The following is a 15,575-nucleotide window of genomic DNA, read 5'->3' as shown; positions in this document are numbered from 1 at the left end:
AAAAGTACAGCTGACAGCATCCACATCATGCCTTGCAGCTGAGCTCTTCAAAGCTTCCTAAGGGATTTGAAGCACCTATTTCCATTGAAATAAAAGATAGCTGATTTTCCTCATGTCTCAGGGAATTTCAGTTATGTAAGAAACACTATAAAAGAACAGCCTCTGAGCAATTTCAAATCCCAGGATTCCTCACTGGCAGTGGAAGGAATTTATATAATTTTGATGGACAGTGAAGTACCAAAATATGCAGTTTTGGGGGGAGCTGAATTTAGTGCAATTCAGCTGACAGAGGAAGTTTCACAAATACTGAAATCTGCCTCAGCTGCTCACAGAATTAAAGCTATATTCAAGAAGCTTAGGCATTCTGGTTTAGAGGTTCTTACGGATTTGATTGCTGCATTTTCATAGTGAAATATTTCAAATTTTTTGTTTTGACATGGCATTTTTTTTCCAAAGTTTTCTCAAATAGACCAACATTCTAGAAAGTGAAAAGAAAATGGGAAGGGACCTGAATTGAGGACTAAATACCTTAAGTTTTGACAATTTAAAATGCATTTATCCTTTTTTTCATAGATTATTTCCTGAGGGCTTTATCTGGATACTTGGGAAAGAAAAAATGCCTGAAGAAAAATAAATACTCCAAGGAGCAAGATTTTCCATTATACTAATAATTACCCCATACTGTAAATCTAACAATCAAAGCAACCTAAATTGTTGAATGGATGGCCCTTCAGACTAGCCTATTTAGTGGGAACTAAGCCTGAAATACTACTATTAGCAGCAACGTATTACCTACTAAATGTAGTACCTAAATTCCCCAGTTGAGATGAAGCTCTGTTTTGCTGATTACCTGTGTATTTGGCTTGTAAATGAAAACTTCTAAAGCAAAGAGGTGGCCACATGAAGCACAGGTGGAAATTCTCTTGCTAGGGTAGGATGGAGGCAATTAGGGCTCCTGAGGCTGGTGCAGAGTCATGCAGGAAGCCTGGAACTGACATCTGATCCCCCTTATTCCCTAAGCAGGGCTGTAACCACTTAATCACACTTACTCTGCCCATGTACTTTGCAAATTAAAGGAGCATATTTGAAAGGTCGACACAGCCTAACTAGGTCATAGTCCTCTGTTCTGCTTGTGGCTTCTCAGCTAGATCCAGTAACAAGGCTTTTAATGAATATTATTTTGCAAGACACATGTCTGTCCAGTTCATTCAGAGCTGTGATGAGATGTAGCAAATCATTTCACATAGAAAGATGAAAGGAAAAAGACTTATTTAATAAAACAAATCTTGCTTAATTGCTGTGGTTAGTCTCCTGCCTGGTTTTATGGGTTCCTGCAGCTGGCTTTAATCTCCTGATTTACACTGGGAACAAAGAAGGAAAGGAGTGAACTTAAATCATGGCAGGAAGAAGCTGATATTTTTCTTGGCAAAACCCAGGAAGGTTAGGGACTTACTGCAGAGCACAGCCCAGGAACTAGCCAGCAGGAGAGGCTTCTTGCATTTCAGGAGATAGGGTAAAACATTTCTGATACTGCAACCTCCAGTCTCAAGGGCTTCTCCCTGCCTGGGCAGCTAAGGGCAGAACTGCAAGAAACGTTAAGGCTCCCGAGCAGGCTGACCAAAAGGGGTCAGTATTTGTTAAGTTGAAGCACCAATTTGAAAAATATAAATAGATGGGGATTTACGTGTGGAAATGCAGAGGATTTAGCACCAGCATCCTTCCTCCTTCTTGTCCAGCATGCTGCACCACACCATGCCCATGCTTAGCTCTCATAACCCCAGTACTGCCTCACAGATGTCCTGATCCCCCCCGCCCCCACTTAAGACCCAAACCTGCATCTGTCTTCAATATTTACATTGTGAATGTTTCCTAAAGAAAAGTCTTCTGGCACAGCAGCTTGGACAACAGATGTGAGCTGAAGACACTGTCTGTGCAATGTAGTGGTCACTGATCTAAAACCAGGCTGCGCTCAGATCAAAGTACAGCATGCTGAGAATAGCATGGCATTTATGAGGAGATGCAGAGCTAAGCATAACCCTCTGAAAAGAAACAGTCTAACAGGACCAGAAGGTTTAGTGTCTGGAAAACTATTCCAGATACTATGGATCTTACTGATCTTAGGAATTTAGTGTAGATTTAGCTTTTTATTCTCTAGGGCAACCTTTGTCTGCTCAAGCTGCTGTGTAAACTTTCTCCTAGAGTGCAGTTTGCCAACTGCTAACCCAGTGTAGGAGCCAGCTGCTGCTGCTGAGGGCACAAGCCTGCTCCCCCTTTGCCTGACTAAGGTGCTAGCATCAATCTCCAGAAGATTAGCTTCCTGCTTGGCTCGCTGTGAGATCAGATAAGCAGCAATGGCTGTGCCAGGGAAGTGCAGAAACATGAAGCAACAACTCTGCTTTGCTGGTAGATCTCTTATCTGTATCACAGCACACCCAGACAGCATAACCTCACTCAGGTCTGTGCTTTAAGGATGACTTCCTTTGCAATAACAGAGGTGATCATAGAAGCATAGAATGGCTTGGGTTGGAAGGGAACCCGAGGATCATCAGGTTCCACCCTGCCTGCTGCAGTCAGGGCCATCAACCTCCAGATCTGGTACTAGCCCAGGTTGTCCAGGGCCCCATCCAACCTGGTCTTGAACACCTCCAGGGACAGAGCATTCACAGCCTCTCTGGGCAGCCTGTTCCAGTGCCTCACCACTCTCTCTGTAAAGAACTTCCCCCTGACATCCAAACTAAACCTTCCTTCTTGAGCTTAAAATGATTCCCCTTTGTCCTACCACTGTCTACCCTTCTAAAAAGTTGATTCCCCTCCTGTTTATAATCCCCCTTTAAATACTGGAAATCTGCAATGAGGTCTCTGCACAGCCTTCTCCAGGCTGAACAAGTGCAGCTCCCTCGGCCTGTTTTAACAGGAGAGGTGCTCCAGCTCTCTGATTATTTCGTGGTCCTCTTCTGGACTCTCTCTAACAACTCCACATCTTTTCTGTACTGAGGGCCCCAGACCTGGATGCAGTACTCCAGATGGGGCCTCACAAGGGCATAGTAGAGATGGACAATCACCTCCCTGTTCCCTGCTGGCCACCCTTCTTCTGATGGAGCCCAGGATACCATTGGCCTTCTGAGCACGCTGCTGGATTATATTCAGTTTTTTATCCACCAAGACCAAGGTGCTCACCATAATTAGCAAACATCAGCAAAATCATACAGCACATGATAAAATGTGTGCCATGCTCAGCAGTCTGCCCTGTCTATAGCACTAGCTGCAGGTGGTAGAACCCTTCCATGGCCACAAGCACTTATGCAAGATTAAAATTTAAATTTAAATAGGGAACTGTAATTTGAGCTCTTGCAATTGTAAGTCACATCTTCAGCTCTGGCTGTTGCTGATTCAATTGCTTTTCTGTTACTGTCTTCATCAATTCTATACTATTATGTCTAAAGAATGCTGAGATATCTTGTAATTTGAGGACAGTGGAATGGAACGGTAAGATTTTCATCTGCAGCTGATCAACATGCATTAATTAGAAGCATCACTTTTAGGTTTGACACTTTAGGAAGGTAAGGTGCTAAATGAAAGTTTTTGTATGCAGCTTTGAATTGGTAACTAAATATTTGCTTGGAAATCGCAAATTTACACAAATGTGTTTGTTGTGAGATTGTATAAGTAAACATTTTTATTTGGTCTTGATGAAAATTATGTAATGCTATCTAGATGAGCTGCTGGAGACTTTTCTCGTGATGGCTTTAAGATACAGCTTGTTCTGCATGCCAGTGGAATGTTACCATTTTCCCCTTGAGAGAATTAAAGAGAGAAATTTAAGTTACCCAGTCATTTTGAGACAAAGTTGAGGAAGAGATTTCCTGTGCTGTGAATTAAAAACCTTAGAAGTTGAAGCAAGAAAGTCTTTTACCACTCTGGTTTCCATGTGTTCGTAAAGCTTCAAAATCCCATTCAGATGGAATCCTCTACAGTGTGGGATTGAAGCTGACCTCTGGTGTTCTGTTCCGTTCTTAATGACGGTCTGTCTTTTATCTTTCTATTGCAAGGTCTGCTTTCGTCAGGAGATCAAAAACTGTGCTTAACTTCTCATCAAATCCAAATAAATGAGCTGCTGCCCTTAAAGTTTTGTGTATGTGTAGGTGGCTTGCTTAACAGGATCTGGGTTTGGATCCAGAGGAAGGATAAGGGGACTTTGGTTACTGGTCAGCAGGCTTTGGACCTTGTGTTAGTACTACTGCTTGGGGAGTACAGAAGAACTTAGTGACACCCACAGAAAATAGAGTACTTATCAAGAATAAAGTTGGAGTGGGAGATTCTGACTCTACTTGAATGGAAGTCCCAGCGACAGCTTCTGGCTGTGCAAATGCCTCTCTGGGGATATAAGCACACGTGGCAAAGGGGAGATTTTCCAGGTGGGGAGCCCTGCAATAAAGGAACCTGGAGTACTTCAGCTGTTTGTCACCTCCATTGCTTCACTTAAGTAAACAGAGCTGGAGTATATATACTGCATAGATTAGGTGGGTAAATACAGGAGACTGTCAAACAATTTGGCCTTCAGGTCGTCAGTCTCAGGGTTTATTGAGGTACTATAACTTACACATTTTTATATACAAAGTTGGCACTATTGATTTAAAAAAATTAATATTTAATCACAAGCATACAGCAAGGTCAATGGATTTTTGTTAAGGAATTAAATAGACTTTTCCTTGCTAGCACTCAAACCTTAAGTAAATAAAAAATTAAGTGAAAACATTTGTAGCATATGGGTACAGATTGCATTTAAAAATGCATGGGGCTCAGTACTGTCTGACTTAATTCTGATTCATCCATTGACCTTGTTATATAAAACTTAATGTCCTTTTTAGAGGGAGAGTTGCAAATTGTGCTTCTGCATATTTATTTAGGAAGTTCAATCTTCTGGGTGTTCATACCCTAATTCCAGTGCTAAGTGCAATCACAACATTGATTTTTCTCACTAAACATAACCTACTTTACTCTGGTATGGAATTTTTTTTTTTTTAATGGGCTTTATATAATGGCATATGTGAAAACCACTCAACTTAATGCCCCATATTGTAGTTAATTAACAAAATGGCGTTGTAGCTGTGGTCTTTTGTCCTCTGGCAGTGTATTTTACTGCTAACCTTGACCATCCTAATTAATAGGAGCCCAGGTATTGACTATGTCAAGCTACGTGATGGAAAGAGCAATTTACAGCTGCTGAGGAAGTTGTAATTCTGTTGAAAATCCAAACATGAAGAACTTCATTTTGACTGACATTATACCATTTCAAAGCCCATCTCGAGCAGCTGAACAAAGTCTTTAAATGATCAGTTTTTACTCCTCTTCATTTGCTAGACTACAGTAGTATCCTAAAATATGTCCACATGTCTTCTGAAACACATACTTTCCAAAGCATTTGGATGAATTTGCACAGATGTTAAGACTGGTGGTGATGTTTTCTTATTCATGACGTTTATTTGTATATTGTTCATTTATTTGAACTGCATGCTGAAAAGCTTAATGGGGCTTAATGCTTTAATGAACCTTCAGTAACAGAATTGATTATCTCCTTACTTTTTCTGTCTTTATTTCTGAGTAATTCAATAGAAGGCACTAGAGATGCATCAAGTTTGCACTAGTTTTGCTACAACAAGACTGTAATTTGTGATGGTCCATCCTGTTCCACGTTGCAAATGAGAGAATTAAGCACTCTGCTTTTATACTGAGGAAAAACAATGTTTTCTTTTTCGATGCCTTAAATTATGTTTTGTCTCAATGTTAAAACAAAACCTGCAGGAAGACGAGTACTCTGTCTCAAATTATTCATGGCTATGTTTTTAAAGTGTTTAGTATCTAAAGAAACCCATTCACATTGTCTTACATCAGTCCTCTGGTCTCGTGGAATTTTGTCCTTCTGTCTCTTAAAGGAAAGTCTGCATAAGTATCTATATTGCTTATTGTTGATGCTTTGTAATAGAACTGAAGGTCAGCAGTTAAGTGTTCTGCACCCAAATAGCATCTTTACTGGGACTTCATACAAATGTTCCTTAGTTAAGCAAATGTTCTTTAATTAACCCTCTGTGCAGTTCTTGCAGATGACACTAGCATCACTGCTTAAATACAGTTAATTTTTCAGAGGACGTAACAACTAACAGTGGCAGAAATTCCTATCCTAGGAGAATATCACTAAATTAAAAAGTCTTGTATTAACCAATATTCTCTCCAGGATGGAGATTTCAAACAGAAACAGAAATTTCTTTGGAAATCTGTCACAGAGATGGAATTGTCAGGCAGAAGAGCAACAATCCATCCACTGGTATCTACAAGAATGCCATACAAAATATCAATGGGTTGTTCAAAAAATCTCTAGAGAAATATTCATCTGCGCAACGATGAACTACAAACTTGTCCTGATACAGATGAACTGAGTCTTACCAGTACCGCTATGCTGGGACAAATTTATCTTTGAAAGAAATTGTTACTGGAATGGAGAAATGAACCTCAAGGGCAGGTTTTCCTGCAAGTTAAGTTTTTGTCATATCTCCAGCCTACTGTTGGCAGAACATCAAAAAGGGAACAGTTAGTTGGTTCTGTTCAAAAAAAGCAATAGCTTGCCTTAGATCTGCATTCATGACATCACTTTCTTAATTTACTGATGGATTAGAAATGTGTTTAATTTTTAGCTTACTGTTGATATATTGAGATTTCTGTGCCTCTGCTACATTAGGAAAATCACAGTCCTGAAGGTCTGCCTTATAAGCTTTTTTACAATTTCTGTTTTGAACAGGGCAAAGGTGAAGAAAGGTGTAAATATTCTCAATGCAAAGACAAGTGACCCCCAGCAATGGGACGTGAAACAAGAGGTGGGGAATGGTGGAAAGCATTCGACCACAACAGTTATTTGTCAGAGGATGGCACCAAGTTCAAGGAACAGGTATGAAACCCCACATTCTTGGCCCTTTAAGCTCATTTATATCCGTAATACCACTCACTGGTTGGAAGACATAGGGATCATAGCTACTATTCATAGCTATTAAAACTATAGCCTTGAAATCTGGAGACACTTATGTTAACTATGGTACCATCTGCTGATATATAACAGGACATCTCAATTTCCTGGTAATAAAATTAATCAGTTTAAATTAAAAAAAAAAAATAGGTTAAGCCTTGGGCTTGGGAGATGGAATCATTTTGACATGAATATAAATTCCTTAATTTAAAAGGTTTTTTACTGAACACAATGTTTGGGCTTTTTTCTCTGAGCATATCACAGCCTCTGTGGTTGGTTTGTTAAGCAAACAATTCTTGCCACAGTAACTTTCAGGCATTGGTAATTTAGGCAAAGATAAGGCAAAGATAATTTAAAGATTTAGTATATAGTGTTTTGTATGTAATACAGCAAATCCCCTTTTGCAAAGCAGTACTTCTTCTAGAACCAGTAGGCCATGCACTGGTAACTCTGGTACTGGTACTATGCATTTTGTATGGTAACTCTGTCACAGAAAGAGCCATGCACTCCAGTGAGCACTGGTATGAACTGGACTGTCAGTGTTTGCTTTCCTTTGTGATGGGTTTGTGCTGAGACATGGTCTGGCTGTTCCATGGACATAAAAGTGGTGCTTTTTCAGTCAGTCTGACTCTTTCATGACACATAGTGTCATGTGAAACCACTTACTGCTGGTTTAAGTGAAAATCATTTAGCTCTTGCTGGGTATCATTTTAATGAATTCTTACAAAACTGCTGTACATTAGTCCATGCAGAGCATTTTTCTGGTACACATCTGAACAATGTTTCCTCAGCTCTGCACTTATTAATGGCCTCAAACCTGGGTTCATTGAATAGTGGCATAAAATCTTCACTGGATGTTAGGTTAGTCATTGCTTTCCCATGCAGTGGGTTTGTAACATCTTCAGGCACAGAAAACTGAGCAGTTTTGAACATTTATATTCTGTGCCCAGTCAGAGTGCATGGGAAGCACTGGATTTCCATAAAGTGTGGAAATTTCTATTGTCATAAGAAGCTCACTGATTCAGTGTGCTTTACTCTTGGTATCAATGCAGTTAGTGAGATATCCAGTGGAGAATTTGGAGGAGAAGGAAAATGAAAAGTAAAAATAAATCACCTGATTCTGCCAGAAATAAGAAAAAAAAATGTTTTGAAAGGGAAAAGGTGGTTTTAGAACAGCATGTAATTCTGTGTGAGTTTACAACTGCAGAACTATAATAGTCGGGTTATCAAATCCCAAATTAAATCTTCTTAATATAATTTGCATGAAATCTAATTAACCTATAAAAATATTTTTAGTGCTCATTATGCAAATAAAAGTCAATGTTTTAATGAATGCCTCTCTATATTTGTGTATGTAAATAGTCCCTGTCTTCTAAAAGCATGACAAGCCTAGGTCTGAATGAAATGTCAGTGTATGAGGAAGAGCTGGATGGAGAAACCTAGGTGTGTGTACTGGGATCCTACTGGTATAGCATAGGATGTTGTGAGCATTGCAGTTACAGTATCACTTGGAGCATACTGTGCAGAGCACAAATATTTGAGTTAGCTGATTAAATTTGGTTGAGAATTGCAAGCCCCAGCTGGGCTCTTCCTGTGCTGCCACCAGCTTTTTCAGGGTAGTTTAGTAGTATAGTTCATTTGGGCAATGTGCAATTCTGTAGCAAGGTCAGCGTAGGTGTGAGGTACCGTGCTGGAGCTCCAGTATCAACACAGAGTAATCTTTTCCCACAGCAAATTCATAGATACTGGTTAATTTTAGCAGAGAGAGGTATTTTCCACAGCCTTTGCCAAAGAGTTTCTGAAAAGCAAGTAAATAAACATTTACACTTCTTGAATGCCTCATGAACATTCACACAGTTTGTCATGAGGATAACAGCTTGTTCTTTTCCTTGGCAGAGGAACCAGTTGTTTCTATCCTAGCTCAGAGAATTGAGCTAGCAGAAAAGAAGAATGAAGGGTCTTCTGTAGTTGCAACCAACAGGTGTAATTTAGCTCTCCCCTTACATTTTTACATATGCCATGCTGTCTGAGAAGTCAGTCAGAATATTTCTTAAATACACAGCAAATTCTTAGTGCCTTGGTGTGCTGCCTTCTACAAACTTGTGGAAACTAGGTAAATCTGTATCCCAGGATTCATTCTGATCATCATGAGGAGTGTGATGTAGTTAAGCACATACTCTGGAATTTCTGGCATTTCTCTTCATGCTATGTTTTACTGGGGATTCTCCCTAGCACACTGTGGTGAGCCATTGCACTCTTTCCCCTTCAAATCCATGGAAACACACACCCAGACTCAATAAAGCTACTTATTTTTCTTGCCATGTTGCTTTCCTTTCCTTGCATCTCTCCAGTCTTTTTAGTGTATGGATATAAGTATGGTGTAAGCATTGTGAAGCAAGCAGTTTGTATCCGGATGCAGCACCACTCAGCAGCTAACAGCTATCATGTAATGTAAGTAATAAAAAACAAGGTACATCTTTAAGGTAAATCATATCAATGAGTGCTTATGACTAGATTTTGAGGATATGTAGGGCGTGATTTTTTAGTTTTTTTTACCAAATATTTGTTCTCTTTAAATTTGTGCCACTGAGCCACGAGCCATAGCTTCACTTTGATTTATTCAGAAAGACTTTACCACTACAGCAAGTAACTGAAAACAGCCTGAAATCAGCAATGTTTGTTTGCCTCATAATGCCATTTGTGCTGAGATTCAAGTAACTGTTGATGAAGACAGCAACAGCATGTTGATTAGTGAAAACAAGACATAGACTACTGCTTGGTCATTTGTTTTCCCTTGTTGTTTCTTGTGTCTGGAGGACAGCTGGTGGGTTTAAAATGTGTCCTCAGGATTGATAAAGAGGAATTTCTGTTTGCTATTACTACCAGTTGCGTGTCTTAGCCTTGCATCCGTTTGATTCCAGTCTAAGGCAAGTGTGATTGGTTTATGATGTACCACATCTATGCTGAGAACAGCTTCAGTGAAAGGTCTCACAGTTGCTGTGTAGCTCATTCTGGGTTGCTATCACAGCATATAAGAGCTGTTCTGAGACAGACCAAAGGTTGTTTTTAACCAGCCGCTGGTGTGCTGTCAGGCGTGTGGATGAAAACAATAGATTAAGGGGTAGGATCATGAAGGGCTAGGGGAATTTCTTAAGCTGGCTTCTCTGCCAAAACCAAAGTATCCTATGCCTGTACTGTCAAGCCCTAAGAGGCAGCAACAGGGTCTGATCTAGGCCTGACTCTTCTTCCTACTCTTTCAAACCTAGTACCAAACTGGTACAAGCTGGTTGTCTGTTCTTGGGCTGATGTCTTTGCCTGTGGATGTTGTACTCTGTTGCTTTGTTTGCACAGGAGTGGAGTCACCCAGTGCTTCTGATTTCTGCTAGTGCAGCAGTGCCTGTCTCCCTAACTGGGTAGAGAAACAGAGTGTGGGAGAATGGAGAGACGTTTAGAAAAACTGACATAATGGAAAACTGCTGTGATGTAGCACTTTATCCTCTTGGCCTTGAACCTTTTGAGAGGCCCGTGGGCTTACAGCTCTCCAGCCATCTGTCTGATAAAGACGCAGACTCAGGAAGAGTGCTTCCAGATGTTATGTTTATGTTTCAGACTGTGTCACAATCACTTACTTCCCTTGCCACAAGCACACACACTTTTCTTCTTTTTTTTTTAAACGCTGGCTGAGTATCGCATGGAAAAAGCTAATGATGTTACCAGTCCATGTTTCATATCGTCAGGGCATGGAGGAAGGCAACAAAGCCTTTACAGTTGTGTGCAGGCCCTTCCTCTGGCTGGAAGCACCATGTGGGGATTTCAGCAAAGTGATGGAAAAAATAAAAGTAAAGCATATGTGTACAGCACGCCTGAAACCTGGAAAACTGCTAGCCATGCAGTGTGTGTGGCTGGCCATACCTGAAGACAAACAGCCTGGGCCCAGTGTGTGGATACACAGAAGACCATCCTGACATTTCAAATGAGGTGGAAGTTATTAATTATTTGGAATCTGGGTCACCTTCCCCTGGTACAGTTTGGGGTCGTTGTGGTTTGCAAAGCTCAGCAGACAGGCAGCAGTGCCTGTGCTGATCACAAAGCCCTGCAGTCTGAGCAGAGACACCAATTTTCCCAAGAACTCAAAGATTTGGTGCTCGTGAATCAGGATTTTCTATTGCAGTTGTTTGTCCTTCTGACTGTTAACTGAGGCAGGTGTTGCCTTCTGAGTTGACATGGCTCATGGTGCTGTTAGTGTAGCGGTAGATGCTTGGGAAGCTGTTTTGTACAAACCAGAGAGATGCTTTATAAGGAAGACATCAGCAGTGGATATCTTTTACTATTGAAGCCCAAGAGAGAATCAATTTCCATTCATTTATATGAAAGTCACACGTGAAGAAGCATTACGGCCTTCTGAGTATTGCATTTTAAGCATTTTGCATATTTTGATGCAGTCTCTTAGGCTGCTGGCAGGTTACCAGTTCAACCCTTAGAGCTTCCATTGCCAGTCACGATGTGATGTGCATCTGTCTGCTTAAAGTGGCACACAGGAATTCACACATACAGCTTTCAATAACAATTTCAGGAATAATAAAACTAAACCTTTACCTACTGCTTTAAAGGTCCTTTCCTTCCACGCTTTCTCATCTGATTTATCCAGTGATTTATCTTTGCCTGCTATCTTTGCATTTTAAGATTTCTCTTTATGTTAGGATGCCTGCTTCAGGTCAAATTAGGGCACAGATGTCTCCAGCGTACGCTGTAGGTGCCAAAGATTCACTGGACATCTGCACATATGGCAGAGGATCAGCCAGCTGTGCCTCGTAATAGTGTCTTTTCTAGGGCGCAGAAGAGTGGGGTTAGAAGGTTGCTTCCCAAAGGAGCCCTTCATACGGCTCCTCTTTTGCTGCTTTGAAAGTCAGGAGTGTTTATCAAAGCACTGAGCTGGGGACGGAGGAAGGATGAAGAATGCCTTTCGGATCTCTTTCAAGAGTGAGCTGTCTGCAGGAAGGAGGCAGACAGTCCGTTTCCGTTGCCTCACTCTGTCTGTCTGCTGCAGTGTCTGCATGAGCTGTCTTCAGGGGGAATATTTGTTTCTTATGCCTTGCTGTTTGAGCAGGTACTTGTGGGGAACAGGGCAACTTGTTGAACCATATGAATCCTGAGTGGTTTTGACTTAATTGGCTGCCCTCAGCTGCATTAAGGGAAAGTAAATTTCCTGGGAGCCCACAGGAGCCAGCACTCTTACTGAAGCTGATGCACCCTTTTGATTCAACGTGTTCAGCAGTGCAAGTTCAGAAAGATTACATCTGAGTTAACTATTGTAACTGTCATGACAACGGGGTGTCTGTTCAGTGTTCAGCTAGCACCTCCAAGCAAGGCCCAGCTCCATACCTGGTGTGTCTTGGCCCTTCTATAGTCAAAATAAATAACAACACTGCTATCAGTCAATAGTTTTGCTAGAGATCTGTGCTTAACCTGTATCAGCATAAATGCCTGCTTTATGACAGGAAAAGACCAAGCCAGAAAAACAACAGGATCTGTGCAAGTGCTTTGGAAGATACTAAACAGAAAGTATTTTCTTTCTCATCAGAGGTCATGATACTCTCTGATCTGCTTGAAAAAGGCACTATAATTGAGTTGTTTGAAAGCCTGTTGTTACATACCATTTAAATGTATTTACGTTTTAGGAATTAGTTAATAGAGAGGAGACAATGAGATGCATGAAATTAGATCCATCCATGATCTCTACAGATGTTGCAGCCTAATTCCAATAATTTTATTTTTTATTCTTATATTTTTGTCAGCTTTGGAGTTGCTGGGTCTGTTGGGAAGCAGAAGGACTGGAGCCCAAAGAGAAAGGTCATTCTTCACATTTTTCTTGCACAAATGAAAGCATCAGGCTTGTTTGCTCAGCAAATCCAGATAGTTTGGAAAAGCTCTTCACAATACTTATCAAAACCAAATTCTGGACGTTTAGCCCATTCATGCAATAACCCAGCCTTGCTGAGAAAGCTGTCTCATATGCTGCCAATTCTTTCCCTCTCTGTCAGTCAGGTTGAAGGTATTGTTTTATTTCATTATTATGTAAATGGAGCAGAGCCCCACACATATTAAATTGAACATGGTGTGCAATCATGGAGCAATGGGACAGTTTTATATCCATTCCAAACTGATAGGCAGATTCAATAATAACTATAATTTTTGATATCCAGGGTGAGATTATTTTTTGATTTCTGACAAAACAGTCATTTCTCAGAGATTGACTGGAAAACATACTTTCTACTTTTCAGCCTTTGGCTTATGTCTGAGCATGTGTTCTGCACAGCACCTGCAATAGAGTAGGAAAGGCATCCTGTCCCACTTGCATCCTCTAAAGACGCTGCTGTATTCTTGCCTCGCACACAGCAATCCTCATTGCTTTTCATTTTAATGAGATGCAATTCATGGCTAGGTTGTCTGTGGAAGTCTTTCTGATGCAGCATGTTCATGGACTGACACTTCTCTTAATTTTTTCACTGTGCACTTTAAATCATGAGCTTTAATTTTAGGCGAGGTCAGCTCTTATTTGTCTGTGAGAGCTGCCATGGCTAGGATGTTCTAGCAGCTATTGTAACACAGCCGTCCTTGTGATCTGGAGACAGAGGAAGATAAGAGACAAAAGATGCAGAACTGGGAGGGGGGAGGAATTTGTGCATGTGTATTTTTTCTCACACTCTCTTTGAAGCAGAAACATCTGCTGAAAGCCATAAACAGCTGAGTTCAGCAATCCCACATCACGCTGCCAAGCAACTCTGCTTTCCTCTGTAACTTTCACAGCAGAGGAAATAAATCAGTCAGGCAAAAAAGAATGAAGAAAATTTAGGAAAATGCGCCAAAAGCCAAACCTTTCTAGAATACAGTGAATAAGATCTGTGTTAGTATTCAGCTGAGCAAACTGAAATATTTCATACACATGTGTGCCCTCTATGCCATTCCTTCTTGAGGAGTTTTGTAAACACGAAACTCCTCGGAGCTCATTTGAGTTCTATTGTAGGGTTGTTATGCAGTGATCCTAAGCACACAAGTCATGCGTTCATTTCCTCCAAGAAGTCGATGGGCATCTTATTTTCAAGATGCTTAAAAATGATGAATAAAGGCCTCTGGAAAATATACTATAATCACATAGAAGAGAATTGGATAATTTTGAATGTTTTCCCCACCTTGTGCCTCTGTCAGATCAGCAGCAGCTAACCCGCTGGCAGGGGTCAAGTGTCACTGTTTACCTGAGACCTTTCCATTTCTGGGGGCAAAGAATGCTGTGTTAGACAGGTGAGCTACTTATTTCTGCACAGGCTGATTGAAATTTCCTTCTCCACACACACAAAGACTCTTCAATTTGATGAGCTATTACCTTTTTAAAACACAGACGAAATCTCTGCTTCCTTACTTTGCTGTTATGTAATAATGCAGACTGCTGTCTGAGACAGACAGAATTTTCATATAGAGGACTTAGTTGCAAGTCTTATGAGTTAAGCGATGTTGGTAGGAAACCAGCAGATGATGGTAACTGCTGACTGGGAGGATTTTACGGCGTGTTGGTGGTGCTGTGTGGTGCTGTCCCTCCAGGCACCACTCCTGGCTGTCACTTTGGTTCCAATCACTAATCTCTGCTCCCAGCTGCCAGAGAGCATAATTAAATAAGTGATGTTACTTGTGCACCTACTGCAAGGGGTGGTTAAGCAGTACTCCTGCTGCACTACCTCCTCTTAGTTCAGAGGCCACATCGTCTGTCTTTCATTACTGTACCTCTCACAAGGCCTAACTAATAGAAAGAATTTCAAAATAGAAAGAAAATTCAAATTGAATTCAACTGCATTTTATATTAGGCTCTGCTATTACAGCCATTGCACATCTTCCATGAATCAGTTTGAATACCAAACCAGCATGTTGTCCTGAACTGGAACAGTCTGAAGACCTCATCTGACACCTGTGATTAGTACATCGGTCCACGTGTGTTTGGTTGCAGTCTCAGCCTGCCTTTCTTACTGCCCTCTGCTGAAGTGTCAGTTTAAATCTTGCAGTAGGCTGTGGTGCCAGACTCCAATGTTCAGTTACAGACTTCCCCTCATGCTGCTCCCACACGTAGTGCATCAGCAACATTACATCAGTGCTTGGAAAACCTTTCTCTCCTGCAGTTATCTTAGAAAAGTTACAGCAAAGCGAGGCTTCCAATGAGAACAGTGCTCTTCCTACAGCTGTCTATTTAGCCACAGTCTCTCAAGTGTAAATCAGAATAGAATTTATCTTATTGTGCCAAATGCATGTACAAGTCACCCTTTTTGAGTTGGGTTTGGTTACATACGTTGGTGGGTCTGAAGGGACATAAGTGTTTTAGAAGATACTGCGTGTTTCCTGGCAATTGAGTAATGGAGAAGTAGGCTGCTATTTTAGAAAGCAAGAAATGGCTGTAAGTTCTTAAAAGCTTAGTTATGATCCATCGAATTCTGACTGACTAAGGCGCCTGGGGTTCTGTTACTTTCAGTAGATGATATTGGATAATTAAGATAAGCAAGCATATTCTTTTATAACA

General features: G+C 40.8%; 1 protein-coding gene across 4 annotated transcripts in view; it reads left to right on the top strand.

Moving 5' to 3' along the window:
• TMEM132C (transmembrane protein 132C) overlaps positions 1–15,575 on the top strand; it is a 180,353-nt gene that overhangs the window by 90,502 nt on the left and 74,276 nt on the right. For all 4 annotated transcript variants that reach the window (XM_025155712.3, XM_040648345.1, XM_040648344.1 and 1 more), the window contains one exon: positions 6,794–6,940. In XM_025155712.3, coding sequence (XP_025011480.2) covers positions 6,794–6,940 — 147 coding nt within the window. The remainder of the gene's footprint in view (positions 1–6,793; positions 6,941–15,575) is intronic.

Source organism: Gallus gallus, chromosome 15, assembly GCF_016699485.2.
Source record: "Gallus gallus isolate bGalGal1 chromosome 15, bGalGal1.mat.broiler.GRCg7b, whole genome shotgun sequence".
In the NCBI taxonomy this organism is placed as follows: Eukaryota; Metazoa; Chordata; class Aves; order Galliformes; family Phasianidae; genus Gallus; species Gallus gallus.
This window is presented reverse-complemented; position numbering and strand designations above follow the sequence as displayed.